Raw genomic sequence first — 26,362 nt, 5'->3', positions numbered from 1 at the left:
TGGCCCCAGGTATAGAGAATTAAGCTGTGTTCACACTTACCCAAATTAAACTGGTTTAACTACACTGGTTTGGCTAAAACACCTTTGGTTGGAAATGACGAGCATTCACACATGTAATTGCTATACCGATATATGGCAGAAGTGTAGTTATCCACACTTGCATAAGAAAACAAAACAATATACTATGAGTATGAGTCTATTAAGCCACTGCTAATGCATTGACTGCTTATTTATGATTGTGACATCACAGTTACTTAGATCTGCTTTATACCAATTTAACAAAAACAGTTTGCATCTCCACTTACATTTAAATTGTTTTAGTTAAACCAGTTAGGTTTAACTAAACTACATACCAAAGTGTTTTAGCTATACCGGTTTAGTTATACCGGTATATAGTGAAAAGATTGTGTTCACACTTAAATTTTAAACTGGTTTAGTTATACCAGTTTAGTTAAATTAGTTTAAAGTGTACCAGTAAGTGTGAACGCAGCTTCAAAGAAGAAATGGCTATTCAAATGGCTATTTTTCTTGCCCATAAGCAGCAAAGAGTCTTTTATAAACACTCTACAAATACTGCTAAGCTAGACATGATCCATGATACGATAATATAAATGCAGACTTTTGTTTTTGAAAACCCTGAGAGTTTACCCCCGCCCCGGAGGTGGTCACTGGCGAAGTCAGAGGCTAGATTCGGGGCGGGCGTGCTTGAACCCTTGTGGATAGGGGCACGTTAATAGAGTTGCCCGTTGCCCGTGAGAGTTTACAAAATTGGTGTACATACATGCAGAATATAGAGAACTAATTCATCATTCTGTATAAATTAGCAATTTGTTGATACTGATATGACAGTATTGGCAAGATCTATGTGAATTAATAATTAGTTAATTTACCGGTATGTAATTTCAATTTACATAACAAAAAAAGGTAGGGACTCTGACTGGGAATAATTGGGGCTTTTTTAAGGCAGAAATGTATAATTTTCAAGTCTAAATACTAATACATGTATGGTACACTACGTATAAACAATTTTAAGTTCTTCACTGAATATGTGCCAATACAGGGCTTCTAGAATTTTAATCAAATCTACTAGCCACGGGATCGGATTTTTTTGTTTGTTTTTTTACTAGCCACAATTAAAAAATCCACTAGCCCTACTTTATTTGAGGTAAATACAAGTTTACTAATAGTAATAATTGGATATGTCACCTAAAGAGGGAGATATAGTTTAAAAACACATAGACTGGGTAGAGGTGGGAATGGGAGCAGGATGTTAAATTTTACAAAATATACTAAAATGCAGCATTTGACAACTTTTTTTCACTAGCCGCCGGGCATGGCAATAGTAGTTATTTACTAGCCCAACACTGAATATCACTAGCCATGGCGAGAGTGGGGCTACCATAATCTAGAAGTCCTGGCCAATATGTACTAAATAATAAATATATTTCTAAAATATAAAAAAAGTATTAACAAATATGTTTTAACACAGTAAATCTTAATGCATACATGTAGGTTTTGTTTTCTTTTTCATCCATTTTTTGTCTATGGTGTGTGTGTGTGTGTGTGTGTGTGTGTGTGTGTGTGTGTGTGTGTGTGTGTGTGTGTGTGTGTGTGTGTGTGTGTGTGTGTGTGTGTGTGTGTGTGTGTGTGTGTGTGTGTATTATTTTCATTATAAAACTACATTCTAGATGGAAAGTTTGCATTACAGCAAGTGATATTTTATGGGATATTATATATACAGAGAAACCCCTCTAAATGGGACACCCTTGGGACCAATAAAAATGTCCAGTATTAAGAGGAATCCAGTTTAGAGAGATTAAGTTCTGTACTGGTTTTTGAAAAGGGACTCTGTGAGGAAATTCCAATTTACAGAGGGTCCGGTCTTGAGAGGTTTCACTGTATATATTGAGAAGACAGCAGATACCACAGCGTTTGTTTTAATTGCACACAAAAAGTAGCTTCATTATTTCTCTGAGTCGGGATGTAAATCTTTATGTGCCTAAGGTGTGGTGTGATTAGTCAGAGTAATAAATCACCCATGTGGACCATCCAAATCACTAATCCACAACTAATAACCCAAAGGCTTTGGTGCACGTTGTCTTGTCTATCAAAATTGCATATAAAAGATCCCTTGCTGCTATTTGGTAGAAGTACTGTAGCCTATAATGTGATAGCATTAATATTCCTTTATATTCTATAAACTGCAGGCATATATAGAGAATAAATGGTTACTGTCTTATGATATCGGCTTTATCCTGCAGTATCGGATAAATCGCCATTTGACCTGAACAGAATAAAATTAATATCTTAAGACAGCAGTCCACATAAACCAAAAATTTTATAAAATGAGCCATTTTATGTCACAATTTTACCAATTTCCAGAGCAGTAGGGCCAATGTCCACTTTGTTGAATACCTTTTTGCACACAATATCTATACACCAAAACAAAATAATTATAAATAACATCAATATATTTCTTATTCTTAAATTAATTTTTTTTTTCAAAATCAGTTTTAAAAATCAAAATAATCAACAAAAAATAAAAGAATATGTAACTTTAAACAATATAACATTCCTTTTTCTGACTGTAACTATTGTATACTACTCAAAAGAATTTAAGGGTCAAAAATTTATAACCAAATAAGTTTCAGAGTGTATTAGATTGATGATGTAAACTACACCAATTTTTATTTTTATTATTCCATATTTACAAAAAACCCACAAATAAACGTCACTGTATACAAGAAAGTCACATGACATGCTGTCAAAGTTGAAGGTTGTCAAACATGGATTTTACACATTAGAACATTCGTTTAATAGTGTGTGAATCCACCCCTGGCGCGAATACACTCGACACATCGTTGCCTCATGCTGTTGATCAGACGTCTGAAGAACTCTTGGGGAATGGCCTGCCACTCTGCCATAAGAAGTTGACCCAGATCATGAAGGTTGGCCGGAGGGGCATGGTTATCCCGAACTCTCCTGCCTAATTCGTCCCAGGCGCACTCTATTGGGGCCAAGTCAGGCGAATATGCTGGCCAATCCATCCTGGCGATACCTTTTTGTCTGAGAAAGTCCGTTACCACCCTGGCGCGGTGGGGTCTGGCATTGTCATCCTGCAGAACTGCCCCGCCGCCAATCTGCTGAAGGCCTGAGAGAACCAACGGCCGGATAATCTCATTCAGATAGCGGATTCCATTCAGATTGCCATCCACCACATAGAGGGGGGTCCTGTGGTGGATAGAGATGCTGCCCCACACCATGACGCTGCCACCACCGAACCGGTGACGTTGTCTAACGTTAACGTCAGCGAAGCGCTCCCCAGGACGTCTGTAGACATGAACCCGAACGTCGTTGAACTGGAGACTAAACCTGGACTCATCATTGAACATCACTCGACCCCACTAAACACGTTGCCACCGCAGATGAAGCATGCACCAGTGACGTCTGGCCGTTCTGTGATGTGGTAGGAGTGGTGGTCAAACAGCCTGGCGACGGCAGCGTAGATTATTGGCTCTCAGACGATTGCGTATGGTTTGATCAGACACTCGAGTTCCAGTCGCAGTCCGCAGATTGTCACGTAATCGGTGTGCAGTGGTTGTGTGTTGACGAAGAGCCATATTGGTGATGTAGCGGTCCTCTCTATTTGTAGTGCTTTGGGGTCTTCCCGAACGTGGACGATTTCGAACAGAATTCGTTGCTTGGTACCGTTGCCACAGTCGGCCAACGACACTCTGACTGACACCAAGTCTCAGAGCAACATTTCTTTGCGTATTTCAATCCTGAAGCCAAGCAATAGCCCTTCCTCGATCTTCGATAGTCAGTTGAAGTCGTACCATTGTCGAATTTGGAGTGTGCACCGTACACGAACGCAAGCTCCAATTATACGGAAATTCAGCATTGGGAACATGGAATACACGTGCAAAGCGTGCAAATGAAGCGCTTTGTGAAAAAGCAAGTTATGGGCACTTAGCAGACCTTTCGCTTTTGCCCTAATTTATGTGCAAATGTAAGCATGTTTTCGCCATTAGAACTAGTTGACAGTGTCAATGACAGTGGATTTTAATTCATTTATGGGTTGCTTAGACCCACTTTTGTCAAAATGGAACAATACCATGCGTGACATTATGGTGTAGCTAATATAATTGACATTCAGAAAATAATGTCGAAAATATCGTCTGACCCTTAAATTCTTTTGAGTAGTATAAAAGTAGTTCGTCTAAAAAAGCTATATTTTTGGTCAGTGACAGAAAATACAGGAATTTATCTAGCCATCATATCTTGACAATACCTCTAGTGACTGCAGGATAAATAAATGACAGTGCCAGCGCCAAAATAACAATGTTCGAAACCAGATAGCCATAGATTAACATGTGCTGAGGTGTCATCAAATATGCTATTCCTTTCCTTACTTCTTTACTGGTGCCATCACATTCTATTAACCATTAGGTGCAATAAAAAAACCACCACTGGAGCAAATTGATTAATTAATCATCGGCTATATCAAACATTTGGTAATTCTGACTCATAGTCATCAGAGGAAACCCACTACATTTTTCCTAATGCAGAATGGGATCTTTTATATGCACTTTCCCCACAGATGGGAAAGCACATACCATCCAGTTGTGGTACACTGGTTTGAACAAGAAAAAAAACAATCAGCTGAATAGATTCATCGAGGTGGTTCGATCCTGCGATGCAAGCACCTCAAGCGAGCATTCAGCCGACTGCATGAGCTAAATCCCGCCTTTCATTATGTACAATAAGTTCTCTGAACATGTTTCACCCACCAGTACTAAAATGACATTACTTCAATAGCAGGTGTTTTAATGACACCAAGTACACATATACATATGGTGCATTCTGGATAACAAGTGGTGTTCATAACATAGGCATGCTGCAGGCAACAATTTTCTGCCATCACCACTTTCATTTCTTCTGACAATTATAATTATTTTTATATAACCCTCACCGTGCTCAGTAGATAATAGATATACATGTAAGTAAGTGTACATGTAACAGCCTACTTAAAAAGAAAAGAAGGACCTCCTATTTTCATTGTTTTAAAGATAAGGAAGGAATATTTTATTTAATGCTGCACTCGACACATTTTAATTAGTTATATAGGCAGGGCTAGCTCTGGATGTGCAGAAAATTTCGCCAATTTATCTATTTAACTTAAAAAATTGCAGAAATCCACCATTAATTTCCAAAAAATACCACTCATTACATGAAATTATTTCGCCAAATTAAAATAAAATTTACAATTGGCGAATCTGGCGAGTGGCAGAGCTAGCCCTGTATAGCGTCAGACACATGGTTAATATGAGAGGAGAAACCTGCTGCTCCACACAAATTGGCTATTCTTTCTGATTAGCAGAAATGGATCTTTTATATACATAGACAGGATAGTACATACCCAGGACTCGAAATAGGAAGTAAGATATGGCATGCTGTTATGTTTTCAAAATAGCAGGCAAACAGAAATATGTCCTGCTAAGAAAAAATATGACCAGTTGGAAATAGGTAAGTTTGAGATGGTCAGTGAATAATTAGGGCCTTTGTGATATGTTTTAGTGCATTATGGAATTAGCAGATGAATTTCTATTTCCCCTGCTACATGTAGGTCTAAAAAAATAGACTGCTTTTTGAAGGCTGCTATTTCGAGCTCTGGTACTATGTCCTTTGTTACACCAGTCGTGGTGCACTGGCTGGAACGAGAAATAGCCCAATAAGCACACTGACAGGGATCAATCCTAGACCAATGGCATAGTAAGCAAGAGTTTTACCACTGAGCTACATTCCGTCCTTCAAAGATCATGAATTCCTTACAAAGATATTTACTCTTTTATGTCATATAGTCATATTAACTTTATACCAAAAATGTACACAGGCTATGAATTTAGCACAATTCCGTGCTTCTAAGAATCCTAAATTTTAAGGTAGAAACATAAGATCTGATTATCAGGTGGAATCCCATAAATATTTATATTAAATCATGATTGTGATTCAGGTATAGTTCGAAACAAACACATACAAAATTCAATCCTATGTACATAGGTAATTTTGTGTTTTATATTTTATTAAATGTTTAACTGATGTATTTCCTCAAGAGACATATGGATGAATTTAATATATACAAACTTGTATAATTAATTTATGCACATAAATTGTATATAATATTATATACATGGCTAGGTGGAACTAAATGTACATCAAACTCTGTATAAATCATATTATACCTGTAGTACTGAGAAACAACTGAAATTTTGTGAATGGTTCATTAATATTCCATTAAACATATATTGTACTATTGGGAACTGTTTGTTACAGCCCATTCACATCATGAAAGAGAACTGATGAATTGACATGTAAAACTATATATAATGAATAATGAATAATGCTAAAACACATATAAAAGTACATTATATTAAGTTTAAAATCTACACCAACATGAATAACAAAATATGGGGGAGGTTTTTTAACTTACAAAGTAATTTAAATTTAAAATAATTTTCTTTACAAATCAGGGACATAGCTAGTAGGAGGGGACAAGGGGGGGGGGGGGGCAGTTGCCTCCTCCCAAAAATCTGGTAAAAATCAATAGACAGTGTAATTGTTATTGATATTGACGTATGTAACCTCCCTAAAATGGCTGCAAAATGGTATTTCAGAGCCTCTAAATGCCCCTGGACACCCTAGTGTCTTGTGCATTCCATGATTGTTCATTCCAAGAATTCGTTGCCCCCCTCCCCCCCCCAAAAAAAAATTCCTAGCTCAGGCCCTACAGATTAACATAAAAAAAGTATATATTCAATTAAATCTCAGTTTTAATATAGAGAAGACATATATAAGTGTGTTAGAACAGACATATGTCACTTATCAAGCTATTGTCACTGAACAGGACTCTGATCATACCAGTTTACACAGAAATCCAGAGTACACAGATCTATGGCAGTTAATTTGGACTAAAGGAAATATTTTATTTAACAACACACTCAACACATTTTATTTACGGTTATAAGGCGTAAGATACATGTGTATATGGACAGGATAATACTATTACATACCATGGCCTTTGTTACACCAGTTGTGGAGCACTGGCTAGAACAAGAAATAGCCCAATGGCTCCACCGACGGGAATTGATCCTAGACTGACCATGCATCAAGCAAACGCTTTATCACTGGGCTACATCCCGTCCCCAGTTTGGACCGAGTCCACTGTATATTTAGTTATTAATACATGGAGACTGCCACACATGAAGGAAATGGCAGAAAGAAGATACAGCATTTTGTAAAAAAAGAACTCTTATAATTACAAAATATTGAAGAATTATTCAGTAACCATAAAAGGTGCAAGGATATACAATCAGGAATTTATCGATGATATTTTGCCTATGCCTGATGGGATAGGGGGAAAAAAGCGCAAGTAAATCATACTTGGGTTGTTTTCAGTCCACTGAATAATAATGCAGTACACCAGTGTTAAACAGACAATAACTAGTTAATGATGTAGGATATTGACTTTATCCTGTGAAGGTAAGAATAGGAAATTATGCGAGGCTTGCCAATATCCTATGTCATTAACTAGTTATTATTTTTATCCAGCAGTCCATAAAAATTATGGGGAATAGCTATTATTTCTGTTATTTCAGCTACATTGTACGATGACCTAGGGGTCAAATGAGTGATTTTGTAATGTAGCTATGTATGTGACATCACGTGTGACATCAAAAGTCATAATCTGCTAGTATACGTTTATGACTTTGCTTTAATAATTGGCCATCATAAGTGGCCAATAGACAGAGTGGTTGCAGGATAAATTAATGTATTAGAACTTTAGGCATAATTAAATAAATATGGTAGGAATTTTTAGCACAAAATACTGGGAATTTTCAGTGCCACTTACTTTTAGGAAGGGACCTTTGTTCGGACCCACTGAAGGCCTGGATAAATTCCTGATTTATACTAAGTAATCTTGTAAATTAAGACAGTCTTAGATTTGAAAGTTGATAATGCAATAAAGAATTTGCATTTTTTGTTTGTACACACCACAAGTTGGCAGGTTTGTGTTCTGTTTACTATTAACGCCTGCTTCACACCACTGTGCTGCATGCCAAACAACATGTACCTGTACATGCATTTTATCAGTTAAAATCAGTACCATACCTGCCATGGGAAAAGAGCCAGGGCAGCTGGTTTCTCTCCTGGTAAAGACAGTTTCCCCAATACAATCCCTTATCATTCAGTCTTGCCTTCCTTGTTAAGTACTGTTAATGTTTTAATGGACTACATGAACCTTGGGTATTAAAAACTGTTTTTGTTTCACAACACCACTAGAGCACATTGAGTCATTAATCATTGGCTATTGGATGTCAAACATTTGGTAATTTTGACATATAGTCTTAGAGAGGAAACCTGCTACATTATTCCATAATATGCACCATCCCACAGACAGGATACACATACCACGACCTTTCATACCAGTCACTGAGATGAGAAATAGTCTGGCAATAGGCTCACAAATGGAGATTGATCATAAACTGACCGTGCATCAAGCCAGTGCTTTACCACTGGGCTATGTTTCTGCATCCGCCCTCTTGGACATGAATGAATCTGAATCTGAACTGTTTGTACGAGCTCAAATAACAGTAAGTTTTCAAGCACGCCCATCACAGGCTTAGTATCCGACATCATCATTGACCAAGTCCGGCACAGGAGGTGGAGAATAAATTTGAGGTGGGTGGAATGTGTTTGCCCAAAAATAAGCATAAGTTTCTGAACAGGTGCCGAAAAAATTTAAAGTCTGACTAGGCCCTTACCTGGATTAATTTAAACTAGTTAGCTTGAATGATATAATCAATTAATGCATTAATTTCATGATTAAATAAGATCATGTCTAAAACATTCATGTACATGTATTTAGCTTCTTCCATTCAAGTTATGTCGTCCTTAGTGCATGGATGCGTAAGTTCAGTTATATTCAGCTTACTCTTTATTCAAATGCTGGTGTTCAAAGGTCTTTAATATTTATTTAATATAGAAATTAATCCTTTAATAAGTACTATGAAGCTATTGTGCTAACTAGTTCATTTGTAATTCTATATTAAAAATACAACACTGTTAGAATGAATATATATACATATATGTGTATTTCAATTCTTATTTTGTAAATATACAAAAACACCTTTGGATAGTGAATGGTTGAATGGTAATGCAGAATGTAAAGAAAAGCCAACACTAGAGCTGTGCAGTACTGAAATTTCAGGTTCGATATATCGGTATTGGTATTTTGGGGTGATTTACCTCGGTTTGGGTACGGTATTCAGCATTGATACAATATCGATATTTAGCGGTATTTTCGGTATACTTGGCTTTAAATGCATGCCCGAGTTAAGTCTCACCTGCTAATTTCATCTAGATGTACAAAAAAAAAAAAAAATTCCATACACAAGGCCCTCATCTCTCTCTTCTGTTCCGCTATATTGCATTTGTCAGATATATTGTTAGCGCTTTACTTAATGGTGGATAACATTTTCAATACCAAAATTTCTGTATTTTGACATTTTTTTGTACGGTAAATTGGTACTGACATGATACCGAACCCAAATGGTATATACAGTATACCGTCCAACTCTAGCCAACACTCCAGCACATTTAAACAATGGATGTAATATAATTATACTAGTATTAGGTATCCAACACAAAACAGATATACAGCACAAGTCATTGCAACACTTGGTCTAGAATAAGCAATCTGCTAAGCACTATCGCACATATGTAAACTACTTCTTACAATTAATGTGGCAACAAGTGTCTTCAATATATACATACATGTATGTAATATACACTTTCCCACAGACAGCACTATAGCATTAGTAACCAGTCATTGGAGCATGTAATGATTTGCTGGGAAAACAGCCTAATGGCAGGGCTCAAAATAGCGGCCTGCGAAAAGTGAAAAATGTTTTAGACCCATCGGGTAAAATGAAAATTCACCTGCTAAAATAAATTAAAATGTCAGGCCATTTTTCAGGAGATATATCGAAGTACAAGTATCTCATCTGCTAATAGATTGTGATTCTGTTTTAATTCCATAATGCTCTAAAATACACCTCAGAGGTCCTAATTCTCCACACACTGTACAAAACCTTCACCTTGTGCTGTCTTATTTCCAGCAGGCCAAATTACTTTTAGCCTGCTATTTATAAAAAATAACAGTGGTCATATTTTACTTCATATTTCAAGCCATGTATTATGTAATGGGTCAGTCATCTCAATTCTGACAGGGATTCAATCTAGATTCTAAAAAAACATCATACAGTGTTAAATGTTTTATCCTGCAGTTTTTATTAATCTGGCAGTAAGATATCATGACAAGATCATTTTCTATATTTTCTGTCACTGATAAAAAAAACATAACAGTACTTCTGTTTAGACTATATTTTCAATTACATACTCTTTATAATACAATATTGTTATATATAATAATATGTACACAAATAACATTTTGTGTTCTGATAAAGATATAAAACTTACATATATTTATTTGTGAACAGCTTAGAAATACTTTTTGGTGACAAAATTTAACTACATGTAATGTCTTACAAAGGATGATGTCATATATACAATGTGCACATTTCTTAAAGGGACATTCCCAAGTTTGCTGCATTGTAAGATTTTTCCGACTAATAAAATATGTCTACGATTTAAGTTACATATTACATATATTTTCTTGTTTTGAATATCACTGTCTGTATATTCAAAGTGTTTCTGGTCGTCTTAATATTTGTCAGAAGCCCAAACTGCATTTTGTCTTCAAATAATTTCGTACATACGAAAAAATTATATTTGAGGAAATAAAATGAAATTTAATCTAGTACAAATATTAGAAAGATGTAATTACAATTGTTAAAAAGTCTCTGTTAGTCGATAACATCTTAAAAATTGCAGCAAATTCAAGAATGTCCCTTTAAAGTTTGTTTTGTTGGATGACATCAATAGAGCATATTGATTTATTAATCATAGGCTATTGGATGTCATACATTTCATAAAATTTCGGACATATAGTCTTAGAGAGGAAATACATTAAATTTTTTCATTAGTAGCAAAGAATCTTTCATATATGCACCATCCCACAGACAGTATAACACATACCACGGCCGTTGATATACCAGTCGTGGTGCACTAGCTGAAACACAAATAGTCCAATGGGCCTACTAACAGGAATCATGACAGAAAATGTCTCGAGGTTAGATTAATGACACACAATGTGTGTACAACAATTGGAATAAGTGGAATTTTTCAGGTATTCTTACTGTATTGTAAGACAAAAGTTCAAATAAAACACACAATATAAATACATCATAAAAGAAAGAATAAAATGTTTATAAATACAGTACACTCAAATCATCCCTTTAAATTTAAATTTTTTAAAATATTAAATTAGTATTTATTTGTTTCAATTACAAGACACACATCAGGTGAGGTAAAAAAAACAATACTAATGCTGACATCTGGGGTAAGTTCAATCAACCACTTGTTGCTAACTTTCGCCAGACTGGTTTTTACTCTACACTTCGGCAACTAGTCAAAATAGTTTGCTAATGTTAGCAGAAAACGGCTAGCTGAACTTGGAAATGGTAACACAGTCACATTGATTGACTAAATTGTTACTGATGGTGAAGCAAATGTTTTAACTTTGAATCAAAATCTATTCAAAACATGGTGATAGGTCAAGTCAACAGTAATCATTTATTACATTTAATATGGTATTCAATGCAAACATGTATACATCCAATGTGGCAGGACTATAGTTTTTGTTGGATCACTGCAATCAGTCACTTCGTACCATGGTCATTTCATACCATCCACTTTGTACCAGTCATTTCATACCATCTATTGCAAACTCCCAGATTCTAGCAATTTCAGTTTGAGACAGTTTGTCTCGGCTGATGTGTGAGTTGAAGGGCTATACCTGGAGGATTTTAAGACCCACTCCCACATGTATAATTCTTTCTACTAGAGATGTGTGGTACAACTTGTTCGGAACGAATCTTGATTGACCGGTGGGCACGGGACATAGCTTGCTTGATGCGTGGTCGGTCTAGGGTCGATCCCTGTCAGTGGCCACATGGGTTATTTCTTGTACCAGCCAGTGTAACATGATTGGTATATGTCATTATGTCTGAGGGATGGTGCATGTAAAACATCCCTTGCTACCAATGGAAAAATGTAGGGTACTGGTATATTGTGCTTATATATATTTTGTATATATATGTTAGTGCATACATATTATATATTTTCAAACAAAACTTCCCGTTTAAGAAAAGAAACAACAGCTTCACTTGTTCGGAACGAATCTTGATTAACTGCTAGGTGCGGGACATATCAAAGGCCATGGTATGTGCTATTCTGTCTGTCGGATTGTGCATCTAAAAGATACCTTGCTATTAATGGAAAAATGTAATGGATTTCCTTTCTAAGACAATATGTGGGAATTAACATTTGTTTTAATCACTAATAGTAGTAATACACATAGTACAGGAAGAAACCCGACAGCACCCCTGTTCAATAATGTTCCTGTTAACCTTCTAACTACTTCAGGCAAGATAATGTGCAGGGCTATTTGCTTCCCTCTATTTAGCAAATTTAAAATGGCAGGGAAAGTTTTGAAAGTTGTTGTTGGAAGATTTATTGTGTTAATAATGACGCAAGTACTTCAATTGGGATTTAGCGAGTATGGTAGGCTATACATTTTTGGTTTGTGTGTCCATTTGTTGCACTATTTCGGTTGAGAAACGGTTGAAAAATGGTGCCACAAGTTTGGAATACCAGCTATATATAGGGTAATATAACAATTTTCGGACAGAAAGAACCACACTTCCTATGTCCGTTCAGACTACCACTCAATGTGGTTTTTGTCAAAAATTAATCCAGTATTCTAATTTTAAAGGTTAAATATGTATTTGCTGACAGGTTTTTTCCTGTAGTGTGTGTATTAGTGATTAATATGTCAAATGTTTTTAATCAAGGAACCTGATAATGATTGATGTAAAGGTATTTGACATCACACATACGATTGTTGTAATAAAGCAGGAATCTTTGACTGTATTTATCCTTGTCTTGAAGATTGTCACCATTTAATCTTTATTTTATATATAACTATAACATGATGCCAGGGCTTGTTAATTGGAGGTACCTTAACGTGTGGTATCGTCAATTGTCGAAAAACCGTACGAAATCGAAAACCGTATTATTTTACTTCCGGGTATTTGGTAATGTCTGCACATGTTCGATTGTTGATACGACAAGAACTTTTTGTTAAGGAAGTACATTTAAAACAAATTTCCTTAAAAATGCGGGGAAAAAAGTAAGAATAAGTTTTATGCACAGTGAAATGTATTATTACAGTTAATTTGCACCCTGGAATCTTAATGAATGCAATGCAAATGCATCCCTAAACAGCAACAGGTGCACAATGGAATCCACACAACCAAACGCGTCTGCTAGCACTGCCAAATGAGTAATGACGGATCATTTCCGGATAGCTGCTTTTAGATCATGTGACTGTCATGTTACTGTTTTCGCGGGGAAAAGCCAATTTTATGTTGTTGCCATTACATTGATAATGTCATAGTACGGTTTTCGATAATGCCTGGTGTAATTTTTGATGGAACCGGGATAACATGCAAGTAGGCCTATGTACTTACCTTTTTATACATTTTATTTCTAAATTGAACAAGGTAAACATAAATGTCGTTAAATTGATAGCCTGACATGACTGAGCATGCACACCAGCTATTTCCTCTTAGTCGTACGGTTTTCGATTAAACAAGGATACCTGTGGTTACCGGTCTTTTTGAAGTTTTCTGACAGTGACACTCTTTAGTAACTTACCAAACAAGTCAACGTTTGCATCAGAAAGACGTTTTGATGTCAGTTTGTCATTTCCTGTAATGCTATCAGTAGTAGACTCCAATCCAGAAACATACAACCACAAACAAATCCATATCCAAAGAAAAACTAAATATCGTGATGACAAAAACTTGATACCGACACTGACGTGGGGATGTCTAAAGTACTGAAGTCTGCACATTGCCATTTGCAATTTCATTAACTTCATAGATTTATATACATACTGGAAATCGGCCGCGTTTTTCTTCTATTAATCTATTAGTACAGTAATCTGGATAATACGGTATATCCATGTCTAGAAAATTCCCTACACAACATTAAACCGCAATAAAACTTTCCAATGAGATACCATTGTAATTGACTGGTAAAGGCACTCCCATCTGTTGCTGTATAATTTTACGTCATTGGGGAAAAGATACCAGTGTTGACCATTCGAAACACGTCGGCTGATTACGGATTCTCCGATATTTTAAACATCACTCGGAACTCTTCGGTCGATTCACGAATCAAACCTTAGATGTCCACAGTTAGTCAAAATAAGTCTGATTTCAGAGGTTAATTTTTAAACATATATAAACTTCTGTATAATAAAATAATAAATGCAAACACCATTGTAAATTTGTACTATAACATTGAATATTGAAATTATAACCTTATTAAAAAAAACACGTATAAAAGTTTTTGTTATTAAAAGAAAATAGTTTGTGTAAATTATTATTGTTGTTATAATTTATTAATGTTTTATTGATTTATCATTAGGTTTTATTTACGGTGAACCTATGTAATTGATATAATATTCATATCTTTAAAATTGGTCAACAAGGAATCCTTCAGAAAGAAGGCCCGTAATATAGATTTGTAGCAATCATTATACTCTCCAGGATTGTCTCCCTTGAACGGTAGCGTTCGTTTATATAAAAATGGTAATTGATATTAAAACTCGTGTGAAAAACATGCTAGTAATTTTAAAACTCAAACCGACTCACATAACATTTTAAGAAAACAATTCCGATGTAAATATAATTACATGTGTATGAATTATCATTAAAAAAAACCACAAACAAAAAACAACCCAAATTCTTTTGAGTTTCTTTGGAAAAGATGTGCCACGTGAGAATTCCATTTGTTTCCCATGCACGCACAGACAGTCGCATGCATGCATGCGCGCACTCACGCATATGCGCACTCATACACAAACCCACAGAACAAAACAAAACGCTACCCCACCCCACCCTCCAAAACATACAGCCACGATCGAAGTGCTGAGAGAATAAAAGAAATGTTTTATTTAACGACGCATTAAAAAAAAAAATCTTTGCGGTTATTCTGCGTCGGACATATGGTTAGTTCAAGTTCTTTAAGACACACGCAGATAATGAGAGGGAAAACTAGCTGTCGCTACTCCATGCGCTGCTCGTTTCGATTAGCACCAAGTGGACTTTTATATGCACCATCTCTCAAACAGGATAGTACATTCCACAGCCTTTGTTTTGCAGTTGTGGAGCGCTGATTGAAACGAGAAATAGTCCATTGAGCCCACCGACAGAGGTCGATCCTAGATCGAGTGCGCATCAAGTGTGCACTTTACCACTGGGCTACGTCTCGCCCGTCATATAATAGCGCTAGAAGCGTGCCGTTTCCAGGATCGATCCCCGTCGGTAGGCCCATTGGGCTATTTCTCGTTCCAGCCAGTGCACCACGACTGGTATATCAACGGCCGTGCTATATGATATCCTGTCTATGGGATAGAGAATACAAAATATTCTTTGCTACTAATTGAAAAATGTAGCGGGTTTCCTCTCTAAGACTATATGTCAGAATTACCAAATGTTTGACATCCAATAGCCGATGATAAATAAATCAATGTGTTTTAGTAGTGTCGTTAAAGAAAACAAAACTAACTTAAACATTTATTTATAGAATGTACTAAAAGTGGCTATATGTTAGATTAAGATAGTTGACGAGTTTAAAGCCGCACACCCTAGTTCCATCCAGCGAAAATAAATTATAATTTGGTTAATCTACAAACCTGTAACACACTTAGATCACGTTTTTATCAAATGGAGTGAAAAGCAGGTTTTATATCGATAAATACCATGGGAATCCCCATGTCCCAATTGCTTGAAATAATTTTGAAAGTTTGTATTCTGATGTCACCGGTAGATGTCGCTCGAAGCACAACAATGCCTACGTCACGACAAATTTCACAGACTTGGGGTGCGTTCTTTTCACCTCTCCTGGACATGTTCCAACTGTTCTGTCCTGGTTGTATCCCCTCTCCAGATATCGTAGGACTTAGCAAAATTATTGGTTTTAAGGGTTTGTAACGTTTTGTATTGAGATACTTACTTGTCTGAACTTTATTGTTACTGAAAATGTTCACGAACTGTGAAGAAAAATCTCACAAATGAACAACAACAAATCGGATGTTGATTGCGCGAACCGTGCACGAGAAAACAAACCGAACCAAAATGATATAACGGTCACGTGGTATACCAACGTCTGTGACATTGAAATGGAAAAATCCCGTCTAAAAACAGATTAGACCTTGTCTGCTCAAAGGTTTTTTCTCAAACGTGCGTCCGTTTTTCAGAAATACGAAAAATGCATTTTGTGGTATTACAAACACCAGGATTACCAAAAAACACTTCAGGTGAATGGAAATGTATATTCTAAATAATAAACGGTAAGTAAAGTACAATTTTATTTGTGAAAAAATGAGTTTAATAGCGAAAAACAACGCCGTAATGGTTAACAACTAGCCGTAACTAGGGTGTGTCCCTTTAAAGGTAAAAGGTATTTTTATTCCAAGAAAATAATTACCGAATAACAAAATAAATGCGAATAGAAGACGTTTACTAGACATATAATCAACAAGTGATTCAACCTGAATAATTTAAAATAAATTATTATTTTATTATACATTGATTTGTTAACCATCGGCTATTGGATGTCAAACATATGGTAATTTTGACAGTCAGAGAGGAAATCCGCAATATTGTTTCCATTAGTAGCAAGGGATGTTTTATATGCACCATCCCACAGACAGGATAGCACATACAACGGCCTATAATATACCAGTCGTGGTGCACGGGCTGGAACGAGAAATACACACAGGTAGATAGATCAATCATAGAGAAAATGTACAACCTACCAATTCCAATTTGTAAATATTCTTCTGTTACAAGAGAGTGGACTGGTCCACATGATACCCTCTGCCTTGAAATCCAACATTTATAACTCTATAAATCTCAGTTTTTTAACTATTTTTTGAAGAGATTAACTGCTGCTTCATTGTTTTATATAGCCCAATTGGCCCACAGACGGGGATCTATCCCAAACCGACCCAGAATTATTGACGCAAATCAAAGAACAGTTTCATGGGAGCATAATCGCAGATCTTCATTCCTTTCTCAATGAAAGAGGAATTTGTTACAAATAAGGGTTAACATATATATATAGCCCGTAACCATGGGAGGATCGTACGACCCCCCCCCCCCCCCCCCCCGCGTAAAAGATAGTTCCGCTCCATGGGGAAAGATAATGCGGAATATCCATATAAAAGGATAGATCTCTTGTAAAAATTAAGCTATTAAGAATATAAATATTCTGTTATGACATCAAGTATGTCAAAATAACATTAATAGGGTAAATCCATCTGAAATATTTATGGTTGCCTACGCACCTCAGCCTCAGATTAACTTAAAATTTGTACCCAATATTCCAAACAGCCACATGGACTCTGTATTCCAAGCAGTTTTTGAGAAATAATCATTTTGCTGACTGTCATCATGTCCGTAATATATTTCAGGACATAAATTATAATGTACATAGAAACTAAAGAATCTTTAAAATGCTATTTTATGTTACGAGCAGCAATTGTTTTTAGACACCAAAAACACTCTTTTACATTCAGTATTACACACATTTATTTATTTGTTTGTTTCTCTGTCAAGTCCAAATCAGTGCTTCGTCGGTGCTAAAATTATGCATAATTAAAAAAATATATTTTCTAAAAAAACAAACACCGTCTATATGGATTATGAAATTTGGTTCATATAAACTACATACCATTAGCTATAAAATGAGACAGGTTTTGTGATTTTAACAATCTCTCCACATTGTTTTCAGGGGGGGGGGGGGGGGGGGGGTCATTGAAAAGACCCCACCCCCCAAAAAACCAAAAACAACCCAACAAAACAAAACAAACACACAAACAAACCAAACCCCAACCAAAACAACGATGCTTCCGATTTCAGAAGGATGTTGTTCCATAATTAATCATCACATAGTTGTAATATTTAAGATTTATTTAGATAAAAGTTAAATGTGTGTAGGTCTAATGAGTATAAATAAAATAAAATTTTAAAGATTGTTCAGTTGTCTCTTAGCATTCAGTATGACTATGAAAACTGCCAGTCTGCTATAACCATTACATTTAATTCCAGTACAAAATGTTAGATATTTGCATTATTTGCTCGGGGGGCGGGGCGTAGTAAAGCGCTCGCTTGATGCGCGGTCGGTTTGGGATCGATTCCCGTCGGTGGGCCATTTGGTATATTTTTCGTTACAGCCACAACTGGTATAACAAAGGCCGTGGTATATGTTATCCTGTCTGTGGGATGGTGCATATAAAAGATACCTTGCTACTAATGGGAAAATGTAGCGGGTTTCCTTTCTTAGACTATATGTAAAAATTATCATATGTTTGACATCCAGTAGCCGATGATTAATAAATCAATGTGCTCTAATGGTGTCGTTAAACAAAATAAACTTTATTATCTCGGGTAATGAGACTTGAAACAGGATTGAAATGATGGCTACAATCTTCAAGCTAAATTTTACACCTACTATGGAATTACAAAATGACAATTTCTTAAGGAATACAGAGTCCATAATTCAGATTTATTAATGTAGATGACTGAGGCATATTTTGGGCACGGCTGTTAACGGCTAAAAGTCTAAAACCATCTGTAAACGCTTACCAAATAAAGTATTACGATTTTATTCAATTCATTACGCACTATAAATGGATAATTAACATCAGAGGTCTATTTTACCAGCTTGGATTGAATAACGTTTGGGACCAGCAGTCATTTAAATCAGTGGAGTGGTTAAATGAAGTAGTGAAGAGAAAACTTTCTGATCTGTATCTGCAAACAGAGAAATGACATCTTTACGACCAGCAAAGGAACTACTTATAGAATATTTAAAGAGATTGGAACTAGAATCATATTTTAACATTCTGGATAAAACAATGTACACAACATGTTTTTGATTTAGAATTTCAAATCACTTTTTACCCGTTAAAAAGGGGAGGTGGACAAACATTTTATATGAAAATAGAAACTGTACGCTTTGTAATCGCAATATTGTTGGAGATGAATTTCATTATCTATTTATATACACACAATTTAGACAATAAAGTCTTAAATATCTTAACAAATACTATGTGAATAAACCAAATATATATAAATTCCAGCAACTCTTCAGCTCAAAACGTATTAGTGTTCTTAAAAAAATGTGTAAAATTATATCAATTATTAACAAACAATTTTGTGCTTCTTGACTTATGTGTAATTTTAACTGTTTTTAATATTTAGCTGCTCATCTGTTTGTATAGTGGTATATATGTTTTAGAAATCATCTGGACAATTTGTATGCTTATTATTATTATTTATGTTCCTCTGATGCTACCGAATGGGGGCCATGAGAGTAAATAAAGTTCTGTTCTGTTCTGTTCGTGCCTACGGCGCTCGCCTTGTCGGGATACGCCCTCAACACTAGTTCCGTCTGATGCAAAGTCGCCCCGCCCCCCTCCCCACTTGACCAGCACCCGTTGTAGTGTTTGACATCTAAGAGCTGAATAGTAATAAATCAATGTGCTCTAGTGGTGTCGTCAAACAAAACAAACTGACTTTAACATCTGGCAGAATATTATGTATATATAGCAGTGAATAGTGAGTCATTTATTTTTAATAAAGCACTTCACCGTTTTAATTGTTGGTCGCAGCTTGGGAGTTTTTTTGTTTTTTTTGACCGTGTCAAAATCACATTTATAAATTAACAAATTATGGATTAATCTGCAAACGTGGGACGGGTCTAAGCAAGGATACAGGGGTCCGGTCTCCCACTAAAGATGAAAGATCCCTTTTACCTCAATTAATTTTCACATATTTCGCTTACCATCCAGAACAAGCAAGATGTAATGCTAGAATCAGACTGTCAACTGTCACGACGGAGTTGGCCAACTCAACAGTTGCATTCATTGTAATTTTCCCCACTCCCGAACTAAGACTGGTGTGCTCAAATTAACAACTTATCAGTCGTAGATATTATATTCGACGAGAATCGAGTTGCAAGTGCTGATGCTAGCAACTGGACAATCGTAGAAATCGAGAGATCGGCGATTTGGCCAACTTCGTCGTGACAGTTGATAATCTAACACTAACAATTTATTATCATCACGACTGAACCTTTGAAAACGCTTACTCAGGTGGGTTTTTTTTTTTTTCTTCTTTTCTTTTCTTTTTGGGGGGTTTGGGAGTTTTGGGTTTTGTTTGTTTGTTGTTTTTGTTTGTTTGTTTGTTTGTTTGTTTGGGTGGGGTTTTTTTTTTTTGGAGGGGGGAGTTGGTGTGTGTGTGTGTGCGTGTGTGTGCGTGTGCGTGTGCGCACAATGTGAAATATTCCCAATTGTTGCACTTCCTTAAAGGGACATTCCTGAGTTTGCTGCAATATTTAGGATATTATCGACTAACAGAGACTTTTTAACGATTGCAATTACATATCAAATATATTTTTCTGCATAAAATATTAGTGGCTGTATATTAAACGTGTTTCTAATCTTCTAATATTCGTGTATATCAAATGCCGTGGTATGTACTACCCTGTCTGTGGAATGGTGCATATAAAAGATCCCTTGGTGCTAATCGAAAAGAGTAGCCCATGAAATGGCGACAGCGGGTTTCCTCTCTAAATATCTGTATGGTCCTTAACTATATGTCTGACGCCATATAACCGTAAATAAAATGTGTTGAGTTCGTCGTTAAATAAAACAGTTTTCTTTTTTTTCTAATATTTGTACTTGGTTAAATTTCATTTTATTTCCTAAAAAAGATTTTTTCGTTCGTATGAAATTATTTGAAGACAAAATCCAGTTTGGGCTTCTTACAAATATTAAAACGACCAGAAACACATTGAATATACAGACACTGATATTCTAAACAAGAAAATATATTTAATATGCAAGGTTAATCGTAGAAATATTTTATTAGTCGGAAACATCTTACAATGCAGCAAACTCGGGAATGTCTCTTTAACTGTTAATACTATTTATAACATATTGTTTAAATTATTAGTTTTGGAAATTCCAGCTTGTTTTTGGACGTCCTGACATGTGTAATAATAACTTCCAGTGCATTCTGTACAAAACAGTAAAGGTAATCACCTCGGTATCAGCATCAACTGCGTGTATATTGTAGGTCTATATAATAATAGGTAGTCTATAAATACATCATCGTTGGCTTCTTCCTGGAGTATTTGCGTGGGACTCACTGAGTGCACCACTGTATGGCGAATGAATGCGTCTGCCGATTGTTTGCTTGCTGTGTGCAAACGATCGGTTGGGGGTCATGTACATACCGTGCAGTACTTTAAAACTACGGAAAAGGTCGAACGTTTCCGATGAACACTAGTCTGCAGCAGTAGCCTTTGGGAAGTAAAACTAACTTTCACTGACATTCTTTTAAGTTTTATCTCTAGGTCAAATCTTATTAATTATTTGATTATTTATAATGCTGCGACGTTACGAAATGCTTTATTATGTACGACTGAAGTTATAAATAAACTCGTCCACTTGCGTTAAAACTAAATCGGTAACTTCCGTGACAAATATTATCGTCAACTTCCGTGAAAACCTTTTTTTTCACGGACTACAGAAAAGAAAAACTTAACCAAGATTGTATGGTAATCACCATAGCGCAGAAAGCTGATTACTCAACATTTTCTCGGACAAATCGTGACTATTGTTCCACTTGGCTATTGTTCTGCAATGCAGTAAGTACAAGGATAAAACAATAGGACGAAAACAACTGGTTAATTTCTCTCACGCAGGGTAAACTATTTGTAATTACACTTATATTGACACTGGGTGGATGCAGAACATACTTCGCTGAATCATTTCTGCCGTGCGTTTGGAAAGTTATGTTAGAACTCATGACGTGGAATGAGATAGTCAACAGCCTAACCGCTGAAGGAAAACTCAAGAAAGCAGCCATTTTTGACTTGAACGGTGACAAATTAGCCGGGACGACTGGTATAAATATACTAGGGTTAGAGGCCAGGGATATCGTCAAATGTCTGACTCTCTCGAGCCCGACCAACAACATCTTCGCCCTGTTCGTGGAAGATGCCAGGTACAGTTGTTTCGTGGTGGATGAAAACACATTAATTGGAAAAACAACTACGGACATATTCGTTGCTCATAAGAGCAACAACGTGTTGATATGTGGATTTTCGGACGTCAATTCGGAAGTTTCGTGTCTTAGTGGTGTTAAGAACTTTGCCAGTCGCATTGGTGGCCAGGTAGGACCTGACGTAGCCGTCCCGACTTTAATATGATTAGGCCTAAGTCCGTCCCTACTATAATATGAGTAGGCCCAAGTCCAGCGAATTACTGATTTATTTAAAACTTTTTAGTATTTAGTTTCCAAGTTTCCATAATGGAGGACTGGCGACAACGTACATATTTGTTTTTTAATACATGAAAAAAACAACCCCTGCTATTTAAAAGTTTTGTAGGATATCATAACAGTTTGTTTTATGCGAGGACAATATTTGACATATGATTTCTAAGTCATATCATGTGTGTGTTGCTGTCGTCGGACGAAGACTTTTTGAGAAGATATTGATCAAGTATGCAAGATAACAGTGACGTATGTTATACCGTTATAATGGATGGGTGTAAGTCGCTTCGTACAGTAGCCCGAGGCACAGACTGGCTTAACATATATTACATACATGTCTTCACTTTGAACTAAAAGACTTGCCAGGTGAACTGATGACCGTTTCATACCATACTGATATACAGATGTGCAATACCTATAATTATATATGGAAGAAAATGCAATGACAATTTTGAAACACGTGTGTAATTGTGTTGTGTTACACGATCATTCTGAAATTCGGATTGTTTTTGTATTATAGATATAAATGTTTTCTTAAATTGTTGATTTATTATTTTATAAATAACTTGTCATTTGGTTTTAAGGCTGGAAGGTGTTGGTTAAATATTATAGTACCGCTTTAAACGTATAACCCATGAAAATGCACACCTCAGTTGGAAAGAGTAAAATTCATTGCATCAACCACTAAACAATGAGAGAGAGAGAGAGAGAGAGAGAGAGAGAGAGAGAGAGAGAGAGAGAGAGAGATTGAGAGAGAGATTGAGAGAGAGACTGAGATATTGAGATTGATTTAACGACACCCCAGCACGGACAATACATCAGTTATTTGGTGTCAAACTATGATAAATGCAAGTCTTAGAGATATGCAGGTCACTAGTTTGAGGGCAAATGCATATTATGTCACCAATCGTACCATATACGGTGCAGTTGACTACTAGCTAATGTTATAAAACGTGATTCAGCGGAAGTCGAAAGCCTGCACCTTGTAATCTTATTCTTAAAGGCGCTCAATCACAGATTTAGTGGGCCTTATTTCTCTAAATATGGATTATAAATGACAATTACATTAATTTGGAATACCAAATCTCGCTATTGTATCACCCAAAACATTTTAATTGAACCACGATTGAGGGAATCCCATGACAACCTGTGAGCAGCTTAAAAATGATCCAATGATAACCTGTGAGCAGCTTAAAAATTGGAACTCTTTTTATCAGGAGTCTAAAACGTATGACAAAACCGAGAAGACTTTAAAATATTTTTAAAAATATTATTTCTTGACAAAAAAACAAAACAACGGCGAATACGCTGAAATAAAATAATAAATAATTGCAACATATAAACACGATTTTTGTTTATTATTATTATTATTTGTGTGTTTTGTTTTTTTGTTTTTTTTTGTATTATTATTGTGGGGGTTTTGTTTTTTGACGGAGCTATTGTACACAGAACCACTGCGGGCGCGTGTGCAGGAATTTTAGCAAGGGGGTCTAGACTGAGGTGAGCAACGTTTACAGGGGGTGGCACGCTCCCCCGGACATTTATCGGGGGGGGGGGGGGGGGGGACAGAAAATAAAATTTGCTTAAGTAGGTGATTGAGCAAGCGACTATTATTATTATTTATTTTATTTTTATTTTAACTTTTTGGGGAAGGAGGGGGTGGGGGTGGAGCGAGTTATATTTTGTTTAATTTGTTGTTTGTTTGTTTGTTTTGGGGTGGGGGTTTTTACGGAGCTCCGTACACAGTACCACTGCAGACGCGTGTGCAGGGATTTGAGCATGGGGAGGGGGGTCTGCACTGAGACAAGGGAAGTTTACGGTGAGGGAGCGAAACAAGTTCCCCCGAAAAATGTTTCACAAAAAACAAATTGCTTGTGCAAGGAGATGGGTATGTGCGTGCACCCACAAAAAATATTGTGGCACAATTATTTTCGCTCAATATACAACATAATGTCCTGCGTTACTAGAAAATGAAGCCCTGTTTATTTGTTTACTAGTACGTTGAATACAATGTCATGTCAATAAAATTTACCTCATTGACCTCTTTAATGTACATCTAATTTGCAGTTATCAAATTCCGAACGTAAAAATATGGCTTATGCCCCCTCCCGTATATATATTATCTGCAAGTATTTAACAAGTTTCTCAGCTATACCGTTACTATACCAATAGTGATTGGTCACCACTTCAAGTGTAGTTGGTGACGCACTCGCAATTTGCTTTCAGTTGTTTACGATTAAACGGCCTGCTGTATGTAATACAGTTCGTGGCTAATATATCATTTAAAATAATAATAATAATAATACTTTTGAGAATGCCGACATATTTAAGTCACTAACCGTACCGATTTGCGGAATTAGCTAAACTGTTAGTACTGTTATTGAATCATAGTTATTAATTAGGGGCTGTCTATAATTTTTAACATGTTCATGAGCGTACCAACCGTACGCGGGTGGGAGGGGGCTAAGGGGCCAGCATACACTTTTTTTGAAAATGAAAAATGTCGATCAACATTTTTCATTTGGGGGATGCGCTAATACTAATGGGTTTTAACGTTAAATTAATTATGGTGCGATAGCTAACTGAGAGCAAGATGTTTGCACAGTTTGTATTATCTCAGAAGAGATAGTTTATTTTATGCTATTGCTATTATTTCGATTAATATAATTATGTAATTTTGATTATAGAGTTTGTACGATACTTAGAGTGTTTTATTATTTTATTTAAATCTCTATTTTTGAATGCATGTGTCGGTTACCGGCCAGGTGTTACAACCTTAGCTACACACACTTGGTATATACATGCATTGCTATATGTGTATATTTTATGACGTTGTAATGTACGTGAGTGTGTTAATGAATGTGTTAAACATTAGTAGTGAATGTGTTAGTAAAGTATGGATTGTATAATTGTTTAAAGTATTAACATATGGTGTTATGTCATGGGTATTGTGATGTATTGTTTAGTAGGAACCATAAGAACCATATATAAATAATACGTGATTCGATCACATATTACTATCTACGACAGTCTAGGAAATGTCATGTGTCAATTGTTGTATGTATGTATTTATTATTCTAATGTCATGTATTCTATTCTTATTGTATTTTAATTCATTGTTTCGATCGTTTCAGCGTTTAAAAAAAAATACATTGTGTCCGATGTTAAATAAAATGTCATTGTCCTGAACCTGCAGCTGTTTGTCGTCTTTTTGGGAACAAACATAATGCTGTTACATATGTATTCATTCATTCGTACTATTATTATTATTATTATTATAGTTCTGCAGGAGCAATATTACGCTATTCATATATGGTAGCAGAGTTTCTGCCAGAGGGTAAAATGGGTATGGCGCGATACACAAATTTTATTGCAGATTTAATTTTTTTAAGTTAACCTTTTCACATAATTAATGACAATTTATTATTACTGTATGACTTTCTTAACCCTAACCCATTTTATTTCTGGGAGAGGCCCCCTATACCCCCTATCGACTGCTGTTGTATTCAGCAAACACATTGTAAATATTTAATTTCATAGCACCATACCCAAAAAATTTCCCCATTTCCCTGTTCAGACCACGCACTGTTTGTACTTAGTATGTATTCCTCCTGTTTCAAGTGGTTCGGTAGTATGGATCAATCAAATACTTATTTACCGACTATATACATTTTGCTGTGTTTATAGTCAGCCCTCGTTAGCGGACGCCATATACATCGTATATAAACACCGTCTAGTTCACAGTATTCTTTAAAAAAATT

At 35.9% G+C, this 26,362-nt stretch overlaps 2 protein-coding genes across 3 annotated transcripts in view; one reads left to right on the top strand and one right to left on the bottom strand.

Annotated features, from left to right (window-relative positions):
• The window catches only part of LOC121376315 (stromal interaction molecule homolog), a 74,647-nt gene extending 60,366 nt beyond the window's left edge, over positions 1–14,281 (bottom strand). For both annotated transcript variants that reach the window (XM_041504156.1, XM_041504157.1), the window contains exon 1: positions 13,900–14,281. In XM_041504156.1, coding sequence (XP_041360090.1) covers positions 13,900–14,125 — 226 coding nt within the window. In that variant the 5' untranslated portion in view covers positions 14,126–14,281. The remainder of the gene's footprint in view (positions 1–13,899) is intronic.
• A 7,850-nt stretch (positions 14,282–22,131) lies between these two features.
• On the top strand, positions 22,132–22,536 carry LOC121374507. Its single transcript, XM_041501609.1, has one exon. The coding sequence runs from the start codon at positions 22,132–22,134 to the stop codon at positions 22,534–22,536; it is 405 nt and encodes a 134-aa protein (XP_041357543.1).
• The last annotated feature ends 3,826 nt before the right edge of the window (positions 22,537–26,362 follow it).

The sequence above is a fragment of the Gigantopelta aegis genome, chromosome 6 (assembly GCF_016097555.1).
Source record: "Gigantopelta aegis isolate Gae_Host chromosome 6, Gae_host_genome, whole genome shotgun sequence".
NCBI classification, from domain to species: Eukaryota; Metazoa; Mollusca; class Gastropoda; order Neomphalida; family Peltospiridae; genus Gigantopelta; species Gigantopelta aegis.
The sequence above is the reverse complement of the archived record's forward strand: the minus strand, read 5'-3'. Positions and strand labels throughout refer to the sequence as shown.

Coding starts and splice junctions, on each gene's coding strand:
- LOC121374507 (XM_041501609.1), top strand. CDS start 22,132: ATGACGTGGAATGAGATAGTCAACAGCCTAACCGCTGAAGGAAAACTC.